The 19,825-nt window shown below is 62.4% G+C and overlaps 1 protein-coding gene across 1 annotated transcript in view; it reads right to left on the bottom strand.

Annotated features, from left to right (window-relative positions):
- CROCC2 (ciliary rootlet coiled-coil, rootletin family member 2) overlaps nt 1-19,825 on the bottom strand; it is a 74,363-nt gene that overhangs the window by 33,845 nt on the left and 20,693 nt on the right. Inside the window, 17 exon segments of the mRNA XM_068962064.1 lie at nt 1,163-1,339; nt 1,895-2,043; nt 2,450-2,577; nt 5,653-5,846; nt 8,565-8,795; nt 9,015-9,161; nt 9,571-9,715; nt 10,129-10,311; nt 12,030-12,239; nt 12,241-12,266; nt 12,559-12,747; nt 12,885-12,977; nt 13,057-13,153; nt 13,566-13,763; nt 14,184-14,284; nt 17,947-18,112; nt 19,378-19,484. Of these exon segments, the coding sequence (XP_068818165.1) occupies nt 1,163-1,339; nt 1,895-2,043; nt 2,450-2,577; nt 5,653-5,846; nt 8,565-8,795; nt 9,015-9,161; nt 9,571-9,715; nt 10,129-10,311; nt 12,030-12,239; nt 12,241-12,266; nt 12,559-12,747; nt 12,885-12,977; nt 13,057-13,153; nt 13,566-13,763; nt 14,184-14,284; nt 17,947-18,112; nt 19,378-19,484 (2,541 nt within the window).

Below are 19,825 nucleotides of genomic sequence, written 5' to 3'. Positions count from 1 at the left end.
CTGTGTGTGTGTATAGCTGTGTGTGTATAGCTGTGTGTGTGTGTATAGCTGTGTGTGTGTATAGCTGTGTGTGTGTATAGCTGTGTGTGTGTGTATAGCTGTGTGTGTGTATAGCTGTGTGTGTGTATAGCTGTGTGTGTATAGCTGTGTGTGTGTATAGCTGTGTGTGTGTATAGATGTGTGTGTATAGCTGTGTGTGTGTATAGCTGTGTGTGTGTATAGATGTGTGTGTATAGATGTGTGTGTATAGCTGTGTGTGTGTATAGCTGTGTGTGTGTATAGCTGTGTGTGTGTATAGCTGTGTGTGTATAGCTGTGTGTGTGTATAGCTGTGTGTGTGTATAGCTGTGTGTGTGTATAGATGTGTGTGTATAGATGTGTGTGTATAGCTGTGTGTGTGTGTATAGCTGTGTGTGTGTATAGCTGTGTGTGTGTATAGCTGTGTGTGTGTATAGCTGTGTGTGTGTATAGATGTGTGTGTATAGATGTGTGTGTATAGCTGTGTGTGTGTGTATAGCTGTGTGTGTGTATAGCTGTGTGTGTGTATAGCTGTGTGTGTGTATAGCTGTGTGTGTGTATAGCTGTGTGTGTGTATAGATGTGTGTGTGTATAGCTGTGTGTGTGTATAGATGTGTGTGTATAGCTGTGTGTGTGTGTATAGCTGTGTGTGTGTATAGCTGTGTGTGTGTATAGCTGTGTGTGTGTATAGCTGTGTGTGTGTATAGCTGTGTGTGTGTGTATAGCTGTGTGTGTGTATAGATGTGTGTGTATAGCTGTGTGTGTGTATAGCTGTGTGTGTATAGATGTGTCTGTGTATAGATGTGTGTGTGTAGCGGTCTGTGTGTATTTGTCAGTGGGCAGGGGGACTGATGGGCGGATGGGTGAGTGTTTGGGTACACAGACGGGTGGCTGGACAGGTAGACGGATGGACAGATGGGTGGCTGGACAGGTAGACGGATGGACAGATGGTGGCTGGACAGGTAGACGGATGGACAGATGGTGGGTGGAGAGATGGATGCAGGGACTGAATGGAGGGTGATCTGGGAGGGTGGAGGACTGTGGTGGGAGCACCAGGCCGCGAGTGCAGCGGCTCACACAGCCCACTCCCGGGGTCGGAGCAGGCCCAGCGAGTGCCCGGGGCCCCGCCTCGCGGCCCCCGTCACCTGCTGCTTCTCGAGCTGCAGCTGCAGGCGACCCTCGTCTCGCTCACGCCTCAGGCTCTGCACTCGCTCCTTCAGCGCCTCCCTCCTGCTTGCGTTCTTCGCCACCAGCTCCTTCTCCTGCTTCAGCCGGCGTGCTGCTGCTCCCTTTTCCTCCATCAGAGACAGACTCAGGGCCTCCTGGGCCGAAGGAGAGGGCAGGTGTGAAGACGGACGGGTCAGAGCTCGCACGAGCAGCAGGCCTCCGCGCTCCTGAGAGCAGGATCGTGGGCGCCGGGGCGGGACAGCTGCCCGGGGACCGTCCTGGCCAGCTGGCTGCAGGCCCTGTCTCCCGCAGTGACAGGAGCTGTGGAGGGCTCTGGGCCCCCACATCCGCCACCCCACGGCCCAGTCACAGCTCAGAGCTGTGGAGCTCTGGGAGCATTCTTGAGCTCAGGGAGCACCAGGCACCCTGGCAGCAGGGTGTGTGAGGACTTGCCATGCGGGGCCTGCCCGCTGGGACCAGCGGACGGCTCAGAGGGCACGGAGCTCCCTGCGAATATGGGCCTCAGACCGCGGCAGGCCAGCCGACGCCCGGGGGCGCCTCCTCTGTGAGGGACAGAGCATCCAGGCGCGCTGTGAGCGGTCCTTGGCCTGCCTGCCGCCCGCTGGTCTCCTGGCCCACCGCCCCTGTGGACACAGCAGACCCCTGGGCAGTGACTGGGCAGCTGGGGCGGGGGTCCCGGGAAGGCAGACCTTCTCCCTCTGGAGCCGGGCGAGGTCCTCGTGGTGGGCCAGTGCTTGGCTCTCCAGGGCCAGCTGCACGTCCCGCTCCTGCTGAGCCGCCTGCTGCCGGAGCCTTGTCTCCTGGGCCTCCCGGACGCTCTGCAGCTGCTCCAGCTCCACTGCCGAGAGACAGGCCCATCCAGACTCGCGGGGAGGCCCGGCCCCCAACACCCTGCCGCCCGTGGGCCTCTGGCTCTGGGGAGGCTGCAAGCTGGTGGGACAGAGCCCCCTAACCACTCAGTAGGCGTATGTCTTGATGGCAGCCCGCATGGCTGGGTGGGCTGAGCAGAGGCAGGGGCATGGTGTTGGGCAGGGGCTGCCACGTGGACCTGTGGCAGAGCCCATCCTGAGCCTTGGGCCGGCACCAGGCGCCAGTCGCAGACGGCAGTGGCAGGAGCTCTTGGCTGACTTCAGACGTGAGCTCCCTGCTGTGTTCAGGCTCCGTTGGGGAGCAGTGACTGGGAGCCGCCCATCAGGGGACAAGCTCAGGGAAGGAGGGGCAGAGGGAGCCCATCGGAGCAGCACCTTGCAGGGCCTGCTGGGCCAGCCGTGCACTCCGGGCCTCTCCCTCCAGCTGCTCCTGCTGCGCCTGCAGCTGCGACGCCAGCTGTCGGGCCTCAAAGAGGCTGCTCTCCAGGGCGTCCCTCTCGGCCCTGCGGAGAGTCATCATGCCACAGGCGAGTCACCCACACCGGCAGACGACCCTGCTGGACGAGGGGCAGCACAGAGCCCATTTGCTAGGATGGTGTCCTCCAAGGCTGGGCTACCAATCCGAAGGCAAGCAGAGGACAGCTCATTCATTTTAAATCTCTAAGAACAGATTGGCGCCCACACAGAAAACAGGTGGGCTAACAAGTTAAATACGAAACTGAAACAGGTAACAGCTAAGCAACTCTAACTCTGAACTGTAAAAACCATAGACAAAAGTACAGAAGGATATTTTATAATCTTAAGCAAGGCACAAAAATCAGAAGACAAAAATAAGGAGGCCAACAGTTCTGAATACATTTAAAGAGAGGGAGACAGAGTTTTGTGCAGAAAAGATTTCACAAATCAAGTCAAAAGATGGGGGACAGACTCGGAGACGATGTTTGCACTAAATATGCTGTAGTTAATATCCATCGTATATAAAGAGCTCCTACCAATCAATGACAGAAAGTGGTTTATCCTACAGGAAAATGAGAATAATGCCTGTTATTCACAAAGAAAACAAGATGGTGAACAAACATATGAAACTCACTAGTCCTCAAGGGCGTTCAGATTTCACCTGTGCTGTTTCACCCGTCATGCGTCACATTAGCAAAGCTGGAAATAGCGACCATACGGCTTGTTGGCAGCGGTGCAAGGGCCACTTTGGCAGAGGGGGACTAGGAAATTTTAAAGCATAAACCGTGTACATCTTTCTTTGGACTCCCAATTCGAGCTCTAGGGTCAGCGCTTTAGAAATACACGTGAACCGATGGCGCAGCCCAGGACTCTGCCCAAAGCCTCACACAGGGCCTGAATCAGACTCAGCGTCAATGCAAGAATGTTTCAGAAACCCCAGTGCATCTCGTCTGCTGCTAACGACGGTGAGGAAACTCTGCCCGCTCTGAGAAGCAGCCTCCAGCGCAGAACACGTGCAGCACCATCTCCAGTGTGAAGCTGCCTCTGCGCCTGGGCGCAGACACGGCCAGTCAGAAAATGCCTGGGATGAGCATGGCGACTCAGCAGCTCCCGCTTCTGGGGAGGGTGATGGCAGGACCCGCCTCTCCGGCAGCGAGTCCATCAGTCACCAGCCAGACAGTGAGCACGTGTTCGTATTAATGGTTATGTGCCGTGTCCTGCCCTGATGCATGGTGAAAAAAATCCACTGACCAAACAGCGAGGACACACCACAAACACTCAGCACAGACGCCACGTGAAGACGGCCCATGCCCAGCCCCAAACAGGCCGGCGGGTCGGGGAGACCTGCGGGCCGCAGAGGGCCTGGCCTAGTCTGCCCATCCGGCCCCCACAGCTGCCCTCGGGCCCTGCACAGGGCTGCTCTAGCGTTGGGGTGGGGCGTGTCAGCACCTCCCAGGGCGCCCTGATGTCTGCACAGCCCAGGAGCCTCGCTCCTCTGACACCGCCCCCCGGCCCCCACCCTCTAAGCTCCCACGTGGTCTCCACTCCCCACGTCCGTGTGCCTGTGTCCTCTGCCTGGAGGGCTGTCCGCCTCACACCCACTTTCTCTCAAGGGCCCGCCTGATCCCCTCTGGGGTCGTGGCCTGTGTGGGTCAGACACCGAATGGTCACCCAGAGGGAGAGACTCTGAGAACCAGTCCAGTCTCTCCCTCATCTCACCTCCTGGAAGGGAGCTGGCACCACCAGCAAGGGTGTGGGGGTGCAGGTGAGGACCCAGTCCATCTCACTGAAGCCTGAGAACCAAGTGGGGTCCCTGGCGCTGCAGCCTTGTCAGGGTCTGGGACTGGGGGCTGGATGACCTCAAAACCCAGGGTCCTCACTCATTAGGAGAAGCAAGTCACGTCCTGAGCACTTTGTCAGCAGAGGCTCAGACTGGTCCGTGGGAAACGCTGTTTAGTGGGCATGTGATTCTGTCTGGGGTCTGCAGGACCACCACGTGCAGAGACCCGGGCCCAGTGGTCACGGGTGAGTCACAGGAAGATCCTCTGACCAGGGCCTGTGAGCTGGGCAGTAAATGATGGCGGGAGGAAAGAGGCCCCCTACCCCTGCCCTGAGTGCCAGTGGGGCCTGGGAGGGGGCAGGGGCAGAGCCTGGGACCCTCTGCTGCCGCCCACCCACAGAGACCTCGCCAGGCTTCCTGCTGCAGTCTGTGCCCACAGTTGCATTGGGAGGGGAGACTTCCCTTTTTCTTCCATGGCGAAGTTTGAGGACCATGGGCTCTAAGTTTCCTTATAACCTCTAGTTCTGGAATTCTGGGAGGAACTCTTTCTACAAAAATACTTGGATGTTTCTTAGACGGGCACAAGGTGCAGAAAGCCATGAGCCTGTGGATGTCGCCAGAGGTCACAGGCCAGCTCAGTTCACCAGGCAGCAGTCTGCAGGGCACCGCTTCTTGCCTATGAGTGTCCTGGAAGTGGCCCCGACGGTTTCAGGGTTTCCCACCACTCCACTCCCCCCAGCCTCGTGGCTCCCTCGAGCTGCCACCACCCAGGCTCCAGGAATAAGCACAGGGCCCCAGACTGCCCATCTGAGCCCTGTGGCTCTCAGGACCAACTCAAGGACATCAAATGGTTCAAGACGGCTGTGGGCAGCAGCTCTCAGGACTCATGGGGAGAAGGGTGCTCTGTGTCTGCTGGCCATCTTGCCCGCTTTCACCTTGAGCCTTCCCAAGAATGACAGCGGAGAGGCAGGGAGTTGAGGGCACCATGGGAGCGCCTGGATCCATTGCCTGAAGCCATGAATACCTGGTGCTGCTCAGTGAGCAAGACTTTCCCCATCTTCCTGCTGCTCTGAGATGGGTTTCTGCTGGTCTGAGATGGGTTTCTGCGGCCTGCCACCTGGCCAGTGCAGCCCCCTCTCTCGGGAAGGCTGTCCTAGGCACATATACCCCTTTCAGGGGCTCCTTGAGCCCTCAGGCACTGCGTTCGCCCCTCACTTATAGTCTTTCTCCCTTGTACACACACTTGCCTTGCCCCACAGTCACTGAGAGACCGCCCATCCTCACTACGTGGGCTCCTGGAGGTCAAGGCCACATGAACACTTGCTGGTAGGTCCCCAGGTACCTGAGATCGGCTGCCTCCTTGGCCATGAGCTGACCTTGCTTCTCCAGGGCCTCCTGCTTGGCCAGCAGCTGGACTCGCTCTTCAGACAAAGCCTCCTTCTCCTGCAGGGCCCTCTGGAGAGCGGCCATCTGGGCCTCCTGGTCCTGCAGGCTTTGGGCCAGCTGCTTCTCCAGGGCCTGTTTCTTGCATGTGACCTAGAGGAGGAGGAGGGGAAAGTCCAGGAGAGAGAGTGGGAGGGTTACAAGGGGCCTCTCGAGGGAAAAGAAGGACTTCGGAAAAAGTGTTTCCTTCAGAATAGTAACAGAGGAAAGAGGAGGAGGAGCGTGGCCAGGAGACGTAGAGGACCCCCTGCGCATGTGTGTTTTCACAGCAGAGGGGCCTCCAGTCCTGAAACCGTGATGCAGAAACGACTGGCCTGAGCACCGCCAGGGGGGACCCAGCTGTCAATCTAAACAGCAACCTTGGTTGGGCCACACGTTTCCGGGGTCGGGAGACACTCCACAGAAATGCGAAGAAGGTGACAGAAGGCCAGATTGCTGCAGACGAACACCTCCCCCAAGGACATCGCAGAGATCCGGACAGAGCCTATCATAGGAGTCCGAATAGAGCTCAGAGAGCCGCCCAGGCGGCCGAGACCGAAGGAGCCAAAATCCCAGAGGGAAGCGAGGCAGCGGAGTGAGGCCACCACTCGGCATCTCCTCTCCCCTTGGAGCATGTGCTGACTTAAGTCTGGGCTGGGGAGCTGAGAAGCCAGGGAGGGCATCCAGCAGTCCTGTCTTTAGGAGTATAAGAACTCGAGCTGACAGACCTCAGGGCAGAGGGTCCTGACAAGCATCCAAGTTTCCAGTTGTAATCACAGGAGGGCTTCATCCTCGTAGCGGTGGTGAAGCCGAATAGACACCCCCCCCAAACCCGGCTTTCCTGGTGGCTCAGATGGTAAAAGATCTGCCTGCAATGCAGGAGACCTGGGTTCCATCCCCAGGCTGGGAAAGTCCCCTGGAGAAGGGAATGACCACCCACTCCAGTATCCTTGCCTGGAGAGTTCCATGGACAGAGGAGCCTGGCGGGCTACAATCCATGGGGTTGCAAAGAGTCAGACAAGGCCGAGCCACTAACACGTTCACTCTTCTAACTTTCCAGAACAGGAAGATCAGGCTTGAATCATCTCAGTCACGAACTACAGTGATCTACCCTCCCTGCCTGCCAGAACCAAAAGTGAGTCTTCTCTAGAAGAACAGCGTCATCGAGATCCTCAAATTATTCCTACCGTTTTTTATATTTAATACGTGGCTTTTATTCAACACAACCAGGCATGTCAGAGGTATAATCACATGGCCAAAAGCCGCACGTAACATGAAATAGACACACATGCCTCCCTGCCCATCTGGCTGTCCAGATATTGAAGTTATCAAACACGGACTTTAACATAGCTGTGATTAACATGTTCAAGAAGATGGATGGCAAAACGTAGAGTTTCGCAATAGAACTGGATGCTTCACAGAATAAGAACGACATGATCATCTTAACAGACTCAGGGAACACATTTAATGGAATTCAAAACCCATTCATAGTTTTAAAAAAATCTCAGCATGCCAGGAATAAAAGAAAACTTCCTCAATCTGATAAGAGGCATCCATGAAAAACCTATATATTGCATCATACTTAATGGTGAAATTCTCTCCCCACAGGTGAGTTTGCTATTAACAGAAAGATGGCCAGTCTCACTGCTTTTTCTCAACTTTGTTCTGTAGGTTTTTAGCCAGTGAATTAAGAGAAGGGACGAAAGTCACTGAGATCAGATACCCAGTGACTCCACAGTTCGCTCTTAGGTATTTACTCAAGAGAAACGAGATATCCGTATAGATTTGTACACGCATGCCTGTAGCAGTCTCGTCCACCTTGTCTACTGGAAACCTAAAAATCCAGCAGTGGGTAAATGGGTAGAAGATGTAATTTGGCCACACGACGGAATGTTACCATGCTGTCAAAACCAGGACCTGCTGACACACCTAACGGCAGAGAGGACCCTCACAGATGCCACGCTGAGGGCGAGAAGCCGGGCTCCAGAGTGTCTGCAGCCCACGACTCCATACGCAAAGCATCTAGAGCTGGGGAAGCCAGTCCACAGTGGCGAGGTCAGGGCAGAGGACGCCTGGGTGGCCACGCCACCGGGGAGCTTGCTGGGCTGGTGCAGACGCCCTGCATCCTGACCAGGTGGGGGCCACACCAGGCTCACCTGAGCTGCGCACCGGCTTCACTGAAGGTGACGATGCGGCAGCCACACAGGAAAAGGACAGGACAGGGTCTGAGAAACAGGAAGAGGCTAGCCCGAGTCCCGAAGGTGACCGGCCATGAAGTCTGAATGCCACCTGGGACCCAGGACTCTGCAGGGACGGGTCTCCACATGCACCTCCAAGGGAGAAAGCAAACGTGCTGCGGTGTCTTGTGCTACGGAGCGTGACCACCGCTACGGAAGATCCACGCCGGCAGATTTGGGAATGGGTGCACAGATGCGGCTGTGAGCGTGTGACTGGGCAGCCCTGTTGTGTGGATGTGGCCCAGGGAGGAGACAGACAAAACGACGGAGGGACAGGGGAGCCTTTCCCTCGAGCGTGTGAGTGTCGCTGGGCCCGAGGCCTTCGACCCTCTGACCAGGGGGGACCCGGCCCCTGGCTGCTGGGGACAGGCCCGACATAGACGTCCTTTTTGGGTGCTGCTGCCCCATCCCCTACCTCCCACACCGGGAAGGCGGCTTCGAATCAGCCAAGTCGGGCAGCCTGAGGTTAGAAAGCACCGGCGCTGACGTCCGAGGGCCAGTGTGGCTTCTAAGTCCGTGTGTGCCCGTCCACCCCAGAGGCAGGGGCGACCCTGCCAGATGGGGTTGGGGACTGGGAGCCCCATGACCCCCTCACGTGGCCCACCTGCTCCTGCAGCTGGGCCCGTTCTCGCCGGAGTCGGGCTGCCTGACCCTCCAGCCGCTCCAGCCGCTCCTCCAGCCGCCCGCAGGCCCGCTGCAGGCCCCTCCTCTCGGCCCGCAGGAGCTCCACCTGCCGCTCGGCCTGCGCCAGCTGCTCCCGGGTGCCCGCCTGGCCCTGCACCAGCGTCTGCTGCTGCGCCTGCAGCTCGTCCCGCTCCTGCTCCAGCTGCCGGTGGGGGGGGGTGTGGGGAGGGACGGGGGTGGTCCGTGTGCAGACCCAAGCCCCACACACCCTCGCCCCCAAGTCCAGGAGTGGAGACGGTGGGGAGGAGGGTGGGCGAAAGGGGAGCCCTGAGCTCGGGGGGCCGGGGTTGGGCCAGGGCTTACGGCTGCTCTGGGGAAGCGGGACCCGGGGGGGGTCCGTCCCCCTGGGCCCTGGTCTCACCTGCAGGACCAGGTGGTTCAGGGAGCATTTGTCCTGAGCCAGTGTCTCCGTCACAGCAGCCATCTTGGCCAGGGAGTCCCTCTGCTCCACCCCCTCTGCCTTGAGCCGGCTCACGAGCAGTTCCAGGTCAGCTTTGCTGGACTCAGCCTAGGGCGGGGAGGGCAGAGGTCACCCAGCAGGGAAGCTGGGATGGCTTCTAGATAGGGGAGCCGCGGCGGGGTGGGAAGTGAGCTGCCCATCATGGAGGCGTGCAAGCTGGAGCTCAGGGGGGGCCTGGAAGCAGTCCCGCAGTGGCGAGGCCTCAGGGGTAGATGGTGGCCCCTGGATCCAAGGCTGCAGCCGAGGGAGGGGCCCCCAAGAGCAGCTATGGCCAGCACTCAGGGGGACGGGCTGAGGCATACTGGTCGGGGACCAAAGAGGCCACCCTGAGGCTGGGGCCGGGGAGGACGGGGGGAGGCGGGGCAGCAGGGGGACACCACTGAGGCTGGAGCCAGGGGATGGCCTGTGAGCCCAGGCCGGCGAGGAGAGGGGCGGGGCAGGGCGGCCGGGGGCGCACCCGGGCCAGGGCGCCGTGCAGACCCGCCCTCTCGCTCTCCAGGATGTCCCTCTGCAGCCGCGCTGAGTCCAGCGCCTCCTGGGCTGACACCAGCTCTGTCTTGAGCCCCGAGACCGTGCCCTCCAGCTGCTCCAGGCGCCCTTGACTGAGACCGGGAAACAGAGGGCAGAGGGCATGAGGCCACCTCAGGACGAGAGCCGGGCCACCTCATGGGGCCCACAGTCAGGGTGACCGCCTGCAGCTGCCCCCAAGGCCCGGGGCCCTGGAGGAGCACGGGTCCCCTGCAGGCCTGGAGTCACTGCCCGGACCTGGGTGACAGCCTGGGCCAGGAGAGGGCAGCCACGCTGGGGCCCACCCCGGCGGGGCCCAGGGATTGGGTTGGGTTTGCCCGGGGTGGGAGGTCTGGCACTGGCTGGACTTGGGGTGGGTTTGTGAGTGGCGGTGGGAGGTGGTCAGCGTGAGAGGGGCCTGCGGTCTCACTAGCGCCCCCTGATGAGGCTGGTCCCGGGGGTGGGGGAATGCAGGGCCCGGGGGCCGTGGCGCCCACGGGAGGCCCACCTGCTCTCCAGCGCCCTCCGGCCGCGCTCGCCCTGGCGCTCCAGCGCCTCCTTCTGCTCCGCGCACTGCCGGAGGCTCCTCTGCAGCTCTGCGTTCCTGGCCTCCACGCTCCGCTTCTCGGCGTGGGACATGGTTGCCTCCCCCCTTAGCTCCTCAACCACCTCCTCGAGAGCCGCCTTCTCTCTGGAAGGAGGTGAGGCCGAGGCTGGGGGTCCTGGGCACATTCGTGGGGGTGATCAGGGAAAGGGGGCCACAGAGGCCGCTTGGGGCCAGGCTCAGGGACACGTGCGGACCACCCCCAGCTGGTCTGTCCAGGCTCCCAGGTGTGGGCCTTGCGGGAGCCTGTAAACCCTGGACGGCCTGACCCTGGGGCGTCCCTAAACTCAGGCCTCTGCCCCCGTGGGCTAAGCCCAGCCAGTCTGGCGAGACCCCGTGGGAAGGAGGGAACCCCGGCCTGCCAGGGGCCCCCACATCTCCAGGTGCTGCTCACCCACCCTGACAGCCTACCCTGGAGACCCACACCCTCGTCAGAGCTGAGCTCACCGCTGACCCCCACCCAACCCCAAGGTTCCCTCTGCAGGTCACCCGCCAGCCAGGACTGGATCTCAGCTGTTCCCCACCCGGCCAGGCCCCGAAGCACCAAGTCCTGAGGCCCCACTTCCCAAATGCCTCCTGACTCAGCCTCTCATCCCTGTGTTGAGGGGCCGCTGGGCCTGTGCCCCTCAGACCCCAGGACGCTGCGGTCTAGCCACTTGTGGAAAGGCGGTGTCCCGGCGAACAGCCCCCCGTGGCCCCTACCCCAGCGACTGCTGCTCCTCAGCAGGCTGAGGTGGCCCTGCCTGCCTGCCCCACACCCCATCGCCCCTACTGGAAGGCCCTCCTGAGACCTCGCGGGCTCCCCCATTCCTGCCAGGCCGAACCTGTGTGCTCCCGTCTCTGCTCACAGCCTGTGCATGAGAAGGACTGGGTCTAATCTTCCCTTGGACCCCCTGCCCCAGCACTGAGTGCACTGTGGGGCCCTCCAGAGAAAGGGTAGCCCCGAGGGACCTGCAGGCCCAACCCCCGGGTGAGCGAGGGGAAGCATGGGAGGCTGTCAGTCCGCCCCTCATGGCTGCCTCCTGCAGGAAGCATTCCTGGGCTGCCAGCACGCTCCCACCCCACACTCCGGCTCAGGCAGCATGTGGGTCTGGGAAGCCCAGGGCTACAGATGCCAGGGGTTCTCTTCCCGCCCCTCACCACCACCTGCCCCAGGACAGTCAGACGTGCACAGCAGCATCTAGACAGCCTCCTGGCCAAGTGCACCAGGAGATGCCAGACCCATGGAATGCGCCAGGAGGGCCGGCAGGGAACTGGGGGTCTGTGGGCCACCTGTGAGGGATGGCTCAGACCCCTGGAGGACTCTTGGCAATGGAAATGGGGCAGTGGGGCAGAACACAGCCTGGTCCCAGGAAGGGCATCTGGGAGGCGGGCCGAGGGGCAGGGCTTGTGCTCAGCCTGGGCTTTGGGAAGGTGAGTCCTGGGCACAGCCAAGACGGGGCCAGGGCAGGAAGAGGAGTGCTCAGTGCAGGCAGGGCTTCGGGGTGGAGAGGGGAGGGAGGCAGCCTCCAACTGGACATTTTCACTTTTGCTCCTGGAGGGCCTCGTGGAGGAGGTGGCCCTGCCCCCTGCCAGCATCACCTCCCCAGGAACTTCTCCTAGAGGGCCTCATGGAGATGGTGGCCCTGCCCATCAGCCTCACCTCCCCAGGGGCTTGCGCCCTGCCCGCTCGCCTCCCCTCCCCTCCCCAGGAGCTTCTCCTGGAGGGCCTCGAGGAGGAGGTGGCCCTGCCCACCAGCCTCACCTCCCCAGGAGCTTCTCCTGGAGGGCCTCGTGGAGGAGGTGGCCCTGCCCACCAGCCTCACCTCCCCAGGAGCTCGCTGGTCACGCGGCTCCACTGCGCCTCCTGGCTCTGTGCCTCCAGCTTGCCCAGGAGGTCCTGGCGCTCCTCCTGCAGGAGGCTTCTCGAAGCCTGCAGCTCCCGCTGGCTCTCAGACAGCTGCTCCTGGAGCCCTGTGGCCCTCGCCTCGGATGACTCCAGCTGCTGGCGCAGCTCCTGCCCGGGAGTGGGGGTGTGGTGAACCCCTGCGTCCTGGCCAGGCCTCTGAACAGGGAAGCCAGCCGGGGCCCCTACTCCCAGAGAAAGGACGTAGTTCCGACCAGAGCCCCACTGCAGGGCCAGGCGCCTGGGGGTCAGCCTCCTGGGGTCAGCCTCCTGGGGTCAGCCTCCTGGGGTCAGCCTCCTGGGGTTCAGCCTCCTGGGGGTTCAGCCTCCTGGGGTTCAGCCTTCTGGGGTTCAGCCTCCTGGGGTTCAGCCTCCTGGGGGTTCAGCCTCCTGGGGGCCACGGGCAGGCCCGCAGCAGCCCTTCTCAGTCTAGCAGGCTTTGTGCCTACCTGCTCCCGCTGCCGCCACCTCTGAATGGCCGCCCGCACAGCCCACAGTGCTGAGTCCAGGGTGGCCGGGGACTCAGCCCTCAGGAGGGACCCAGTGTGCAGGGGCCTCCTCCGTTGGCCTTGCACCCCCTCGCCTTCAGCACCACTGCTCCTTGCCAGCTCCTCGCTCTCCGCGTCTGCCTGGGCCACCTTCAGGGAGCAGAGAGGATGGAGCTAAGGGCTGAGGTCACACGGGTCCTGCCAGGCCATCTCCAAGGCCAGCCTGAACCGCAGGGGCCCTGCGGCCGGTCGGCTGCCGTGTGGGAAGGACCCAGCTGGGCCTGCACCTGTGTGATGCTGTCCAAGAGGAGCCGCAGGGTCTCAACCTCCGCCCTCGAGTCTCCTGGGGCGGTCGGGCCTCCGCCGGCGTGCTGGGACTCCTGGGGCGATGGGGGGTGGGGGAGGCTGCTCAGCGAGGCCCAGGTCCCCCCCACCAGCCGCCCTCGCCTAGCCGCGCACCAGTCTCTGCACGTCCGTCCTCAGGGAAGAGATGGCTCTCTCCTTGCTCGCGTTTTGCTCGGTGAGCTTCTCCACCAGCAGCGTCTGCTCTGCGAGTCTGGGGACAGCGGGGTGGGGCAGGGCCGTCCGAGCGGAGATCAGAGCCCAGGGCACTGGGCGCCTGGGAGTCCGGCCCTGTTTGCCTCCTCCGTGGTGCTGTCAGCCACCTCTGATCCCCACTGCGGTCAGACGCCCCTCTCCTGCTCTAGAAACTTCAGCGACTCCCATTGTCTCGGGGGTCAGTGTAGACCCTGAGTTCAGCATCGAGCTCCCACCATGACCCGGACTTAGCTTGCCAGCCCCGTGGTGAGGCTTCCTCGGCCCCACCCGCCCTGGTCGTGCCCTGCCCCTCCCTGTGACTGGAGTGCCTCTGACGGTTTATTGTCTTTCCTTCCCAGAAGCCAGCTTCTTCTCTGACCCCGGGCCACGCTTGGGCCTCCCTAGACCCAGAGCCCTGGGCGCCTGCACACCTGGCCTGGAGCGCCGCCTTCTCCGCAGCCCAGTGGCCCTGCAGCTGCAGCATCTCTCGCACCTTGTCCCGAAGCTGCTGCTCCAGGGCAGCTGCTGCGCTGCCGGCCGTCAGCCGCAGGTTGGAGCCGAGGTTCAGGCAGGCCGTGTGCAGGCGCCGGGCCATCCTGGCCACATCCGCCCGCAGGTCAGCGAGGCCCCTGCGAGACCAGGGCGCACCTGGCTGAGCCTCAGGAGTGTCTGTGGGCTCAGCCTGCGGGCTCCATGCCGGCTGGGACAGGCGGGGTCTGGTCTCAGGACAGCGGTCTGCCCACCTCAGTGGAGGACCCACAGGTGGCATCACAGCCGGGCAGGTCTGGGCCGGGGCCAGGAAGCACAGAACGGGCTGTCTGCCTGAAGCGGGACTTGGACCATCTGAGCCTCAAGGGCCCAGGACAGACGGAGTGAGGTGCCTGGCCAGGACCAAGCTCCATGCAAGTCCGCCCGCCGCTGCTGACGGTGGCTCCCTAACCAGTCTGCCCGCTCATGCTGCCAGCCCCCCTGCCTGACCCGCCCTGTGCACTCAGCCACCTCCCCCAGGGCGCCCTCTGTCCCCCTTGGGCCAGCGGGTGGGCACGCACTTCTCGGTGGCTGCACGCAGCTCAGCCAGGTGTCCCCGGAGCGCGGTGACCTGCCTCTGCAGGAGGGTGTCCTGGGGCTGCCCCGAGCGGGTGCGCCCGGCCTGCAGGCAAGAGACGGAGGCCAGGCTGAGGGGTGGGGGGCCCGCGACCCCATTCACACCCACACCGCTCCTCCAGTACCGGCGGGGGGAGCAGACCTCGTCATCAGCCTCTGTGGCCCCTTCTCCTCCCCAACAATCAGACTGCCCCCTACCTGGGACAGTGCTTGGCTCCCCTCCCAGGGGCTGTAGGGATGAGTGCCCCCAGCTCCAGAACCAGCACTCCCTCAGCCTGGTCCCCCTGGGGGCAAGGGCAGCACTCAGCTGGGGTGTGGGCGGTGGGGCTGGGTGTGGGGGTAGAGGGTCGGGTGTGGGCAAGAGCTGAGGCAGCAGGATGCAGCCCCATGTGGTCATCGAGGCCAGCCTTGCAGAGAACTGCGCCGAAGCCCAGACTCAGAGTCCCGGGCTCCGTGCCACCTCCCCAGCCCCGCGCCGGGCCGGGTCCCTAACGCTGAGCTCAGAGGCCGGGCTCTGCGGGCTCCCACAGCCCCTCCACCTGGTGGAGCCCCAGTGCTTTTCGGCGTTGCTTCTGGCTCCAGACCCGCACCCCCACCCGCCCCTTCAGGAGGCCTTTGCTGAGCCCCCTCCCCGACCCCCACTGAGGTCCCCCCACGAGCCCAGAGGCCCCCTGTGGTGCACCGTCTCCTGGAGTGCCCCCCACCCACTGTGGTCATCAAGAGCCCTGGTGACACGGAGGGGTGGACACCCGGCCCCGCCTGCCCGACGCGGACTGAAATACAGGACACGCCAGACTCCACAGCTTCTGGAAGCGAGGCTGGGTGGCCGTGTGGTAAGGGACACGCAGGCCAGGGACGGGTTAAGTTCCTGACTTGAGAGCGACTTGCCAAATAGCAACTTGAACTTGTTTGACGACAGGGGCTCCGAGGACAGAGGGGAAAGCCTGAGTCCACTCAAGGGGGAGTCCACTCACCTATAGGAATGACCCCCCAAGTTGCACCCCAAGTAACGTGTGCTAGAGACAGGCAGACCTGCACACGTGCACACACCACACACCTGCCTGCAGGGGCTGTAAGCAGGTACAGTGGACAGGGAACCAGTGTGCACGCACACACACACACACACACCTGCTTGCAGGGGCTGTAAGCAGGTACAGTGGACAGGGAACCGGTGTGCACGCACACACACACACGCACACACACACAGCTGCCTGCAGGCGCTGTAAGCAGGTACAGTGGACAGGGAACCAGTGTGCACACACACGCACACACACACAGCTGCCTGCAGGCGCTGTAGGGAGGTGCCGTGGATGGTGAACCAGCACACACATGCACGCACACACACATGCACACACCCTGCAGAAGGGGCAGTGTCCCCCTCAATTCACATGTTGAAACCTAATCCCCCACGTGATGGTATCTGGAGGTGGGGCTTTTCAGCTCCACCTCTACGAAGGGTGTTAGTGCCTTTAGGAAAGGGGCCCTACGAGCTCTCCCTCCCTTCTGCCGTTTGAGCGGACAGCCAGAAGGTGTCATCCATGATTCAGACAGCGGTGCTCATCCTCACCAGCCACTGAAAGGGCTGGCACCTTGATCTTGGGCTTCCAGCCTCTAGAGCTGTGGGAAATGTTTGTTTATAAGCCCGGGGCTGGGGTATTTCTGCTCCAGCAGCCTGGAGGGACCAAGACAGGAAGGAAAAACCTTGGCGATTTGGATTTGGAACCATGAGTTAGCCTTGGTGCAGTTTTGAGCCTAGATTCACAAAACCTGGGTGGTTTAAAAAACAGTAAATTAAAGCTGAAATTTACTTCCATGTGGCCCCAAAGATGATCAGAGTCCCTAGAATCTGCCTGAAGCAAATGAAAATCTTTTTTGGAACATACCATGTTCATTCCAGGTTTCAAAGACTTTTCAGAGTTCCAGGGATACTACACGGCTCTTAACTGAAGAAATCAGAAAACCACCAAAGACACAAAGAACCCAGCACAAGGATCAAGAATCAGCTGAGACAATAAACTCAGACCTTGAAGGAGGCCAGCACCGTGATCAAGAACCAGAGAGACAATGAGCTCAGACCTTGAAGGAGGTCAGCTATCGGAACATCAGAAACAGACTGCAAAATAACTGCTTTCTAGAGTGCGCCAACAGACAGAGCAGAGGCTTGAAAACGTGAGATTAAGATGCAGAAAATGGAATAAAAGCAGGAGTTTTAAAGATGAAAAATACAGTATTAGAAGTTAAGCCAAATAGGCAGGTTTAACAGAGATTGGATACCAGGAAAGAAGACTGATGAGCAGCAGGGTGGGCTTGAAAAAATTACCTACGACGTAGACCAGGGCAATAAGTAGGGGAGGCTGAGAGTAGGAGGGAGCCCGGGAAGAGCGAGGTGCATGGGGCAGAGGGGTGGGGCGTGGCGGGCGTGGCGGGGCGGGGGCACTCAAGCAACTATGGAAGACAGAACAGCTGCTTTCCCAGACAAGAAGAGAAGGAGCCCTGATGAGCGGAAGCAGAATAAACAGAAATCTGCTGTCTGAGGTCACAGGAAGTCACAGCAGAGAGCCCCCAGCGCCAGAGCGCAATGCCCGCCAGAGGAGGCAGGGGTCGGCGGCTGTTGGCAGGCTGGAAGCCAGGAGACTGGAGCCAGGGCCTCGCTAAGGTGCGAGAAAAGCCGCTGCCAGCAAGTGGGAGAGGTGTTCAGGGCCAAGGGGGAGTAAAGAGCCTTATCGTTGGCACCAGACTGGACCCAAGGTCCGCCTCCGAGGCGCCTGTTCTGCCATCCAGCTGAGGCCGGGGGTGAGGTGTCTGCCCCGTCTCACCGGCTCTGCGGCAGCCCAGCACCCTGTGAAGACTGATCTGATCGGAAAGGCCATGCCTTCTCCCCACGCCCGTCTGACACCCTCCTGTCCCAGGACAGCTGTCTTGCAGGAAGGGCCGTGTCCACAGAGCTGGGGCAGCCCCTGCTCCCCCAGGTCCATGTGGGTAGAGCCGGGACGGCCCCTCTGCGGTGGGCTTGTCCGAGGGACCCCTGTGCAGGGTCGGCCTGGACCTGGGGACCGCCTCGGCCTCTGCCCCACGGCCAGGGAGAAATCCTGCCCTGGAGGCCGCTGGCAGGTGCTGGGGGGCATCCAGGGCAGATCAGGGAAGGTGTGGCCAGGCACAGGCGTGGCTGACCGTCTCAAGTCCTGCCCGACTTCACGCTGCATGTCCTGCAGCTGGCGACCAGCCCGCATGGTCCACATGGTACCGCCACTGCAGCAAGGCTGAGGCCGCAGCCCTGTGCCCTGACCCCACCCAGGGCTGAGGGTTTCGTAAGAGGCCTCAGGGACCCTGCTGGCCCCGGAGTCCGGCCTGTGGAGACTCCTCCCTCCGGCGAGGACAGGGCTCAGCCCTCACCTGACTTCCCAGTCCGGCCCTGGGCTCCTTCTCTCAAAGCGGGGGGCTTCTCACCTGGTGTTCCCCCATTCCGCAGATGGGTGTTGCCAGGCCAAGTGGGGGTGTGGTGTGGCGGGGGGCTGCTGCCAGCTCACCCCCTCCCGGTCCTTGCTGCCCACCCCACGCCAGGCGGTTGCGGCCAGGCTGAGCGGGGTCGTGGTGTGGCAGGGGGCTGCCACCAGCTCACTCCCTCCCGGTCCTTGCCGTCCACCCCCATGCCAGCCGCGGGCACCGAGCCGGGCATTGCCCTGCCCATGGGCGGGAGCCGGGGAGCACCTCTCTGCGGGTCCAGCGCTGTGCCTCCCGCAGTTCCAGCTTGGCCCGCAGACGGGGCACACTGCCCGTCGTCCTGGCCAGCTCCTCGGCCAGCCTGTCATGGGCCTTCCTCATCTGCTCCAGCTGTTCCCGCAGAAGGGTGTTCACCTGGGAGAGGCCGGTGCTCCTGGACGGGCCGGGATGCGGCAGCATGATTGTAGGCGGGTGGCCTCCCCTTACAGATGTGCTCAGACCCCTAGGCCCCAGACCTCCCGGGCTCAGAGGACCCCAGCTCGATTGTGCGGCCCCACCACTCCTAAGCGGCGCTGACCACCTGCAGTGGTCCCTCGTGGACAGAAAACAGAGGCCTGCCTTGGGTCCCCCTCCAGCACCCTGCCCTGCCCCCAACATACCTGCTGCCCCCTCCTCCCTCCCTGAGCTCCCTGGCTCTGCCCTCACGACTACGGCTGGCCGTTCACGCCAGGGTGTGGAGGTGAACCCCCAGACCACCAAGAGGGCCAGGGCTTGGGAGCCCCAGCTGAGGGAACTGGGGCTGGGAGGGAGGCGTGTCCCTGTCGTGGGGTGGGCTGGGGGAGAGGGGTCAGGTGTGCCCCGGGGAGGGGGCAGCCCCTCCGTGACTGTGGGCCTCTCTCCCCACAAGGCAGGCCTGTGTGTGGCTGCAGTCGGGGACCCCGAACCCTGCAGAGCCTGCACTTCCTGGCCTGGCTGCGAGCCCACGGGGATTCCTCTGTTCTTCTCCGCTCTGGGGGCGTCAGCCTCCTGGAGGTTTATTTTCTGCAGCCCCTGCCCCTACCCCCCGCTTCTCCAAAACTGGTTTTCAAGATGCTTCTCAGCACTGATCCTTTGCCAGAGTCCCTGAGGAGGAACCAAATCTGGGAAGCACATTCACAGACGGCTTGACCTTCCTGGGCCCGGCGACGGAGCCGCCTTGGGGGCCCCGCCTTGCCTGCTCCCCTCGGCAGGGACCCTGGCGAGATGCTCTTCCGTCTGGGGGCATGTCCTGGGGCTTGGGGCTCCCTCTGGAGGGCCGGGGGTGACATACAATTACCCACAGTGAGCAAATGAGCCTGGTCATGACCAAGAGCAGCGTGAAGCCGAAGGGGCCTGGGGGTCAGGGCTGGAGCGGGAAGAAGAGTGGGACTGGGGGGAAGCGAGGGACACCCCAGGACTGGCCAGGCCAACCAAGGCCCGGGGCAGCTCCGGTGACCTGCCCGCAGCACGGGCCAGAACCCTTGCCCCCGCTGGTGTCGGGGGGCTGCGGGCGGCACACCCGGGAGCAGACTGAGGCCCAGGGGTGCGGCCCCTGACCGCCCTGCCCCGCACCCCCTGGCTCTGACTCGGAGTCTCTCTGGAGGAGTCGCCAACAGCCGGGGCACCTGCCCTGCCGGCAGGCTCCCTGCAGCCCTGCTGGCCGCACCCGCCCGGCCTCACCTCTGCTCGGCCGCCTCCAGACGGCCCAGGGCCTCCTCCAGGTCCATGCTGCGCTCCAGCTCCGACCTCCGCAGCTTGGCCATGGTGGTCTCCAGCCGGGCCTGCAGCTGAGAGGGCATTGACCCACCTGGCTGGCTGCTTCCAAGCCCTGTGGGCTGGGTGACTTGGGCACAGCGCCCTCCCCAGGACGGTGGGAGGGCTCCGGGGGTCTCCAGCTGGGCAGGGGACAGGCTGGGGTCAGGGGTGCGGTCAAGCGGGGTGTGGTCAGAGGGGTAAGGCTGGTGGCCGGTCCCACAGCGGCCCTGCGCCTCGTGCCGCGGCCGGCTGAGGAGGCCCGGCGTCAGGCCAGGCAAGGGGAGGTGGAGCCGGTCTGCGGTCCCCCGCGCGGCAGTGAGCCACACAGGGCCCCACCCCGCCCCTTCTGCCTGTGCTTGACCCTCTGTCCGCC

The sequence above is a fragment of the Capricornis sumatraensis genome, chromosome 2 (assembly GCF_032405125.1).
Source record: "Capricornis sumatraensis isolate serow.1 chromosome 2, serow.2, whole genome shotgun sequence".
Taxonomy (NCBI): Eukaryota; Metazoa; Chordata; class Mammalia; order Artiodactyla; family Bovidae; genus Capricornis; species Capricornis sumatraensis.
Note: the sequence above shows the minus strand (reverse complement) of the source record. Positions and strands in the feature narration are given on the sequence as shown.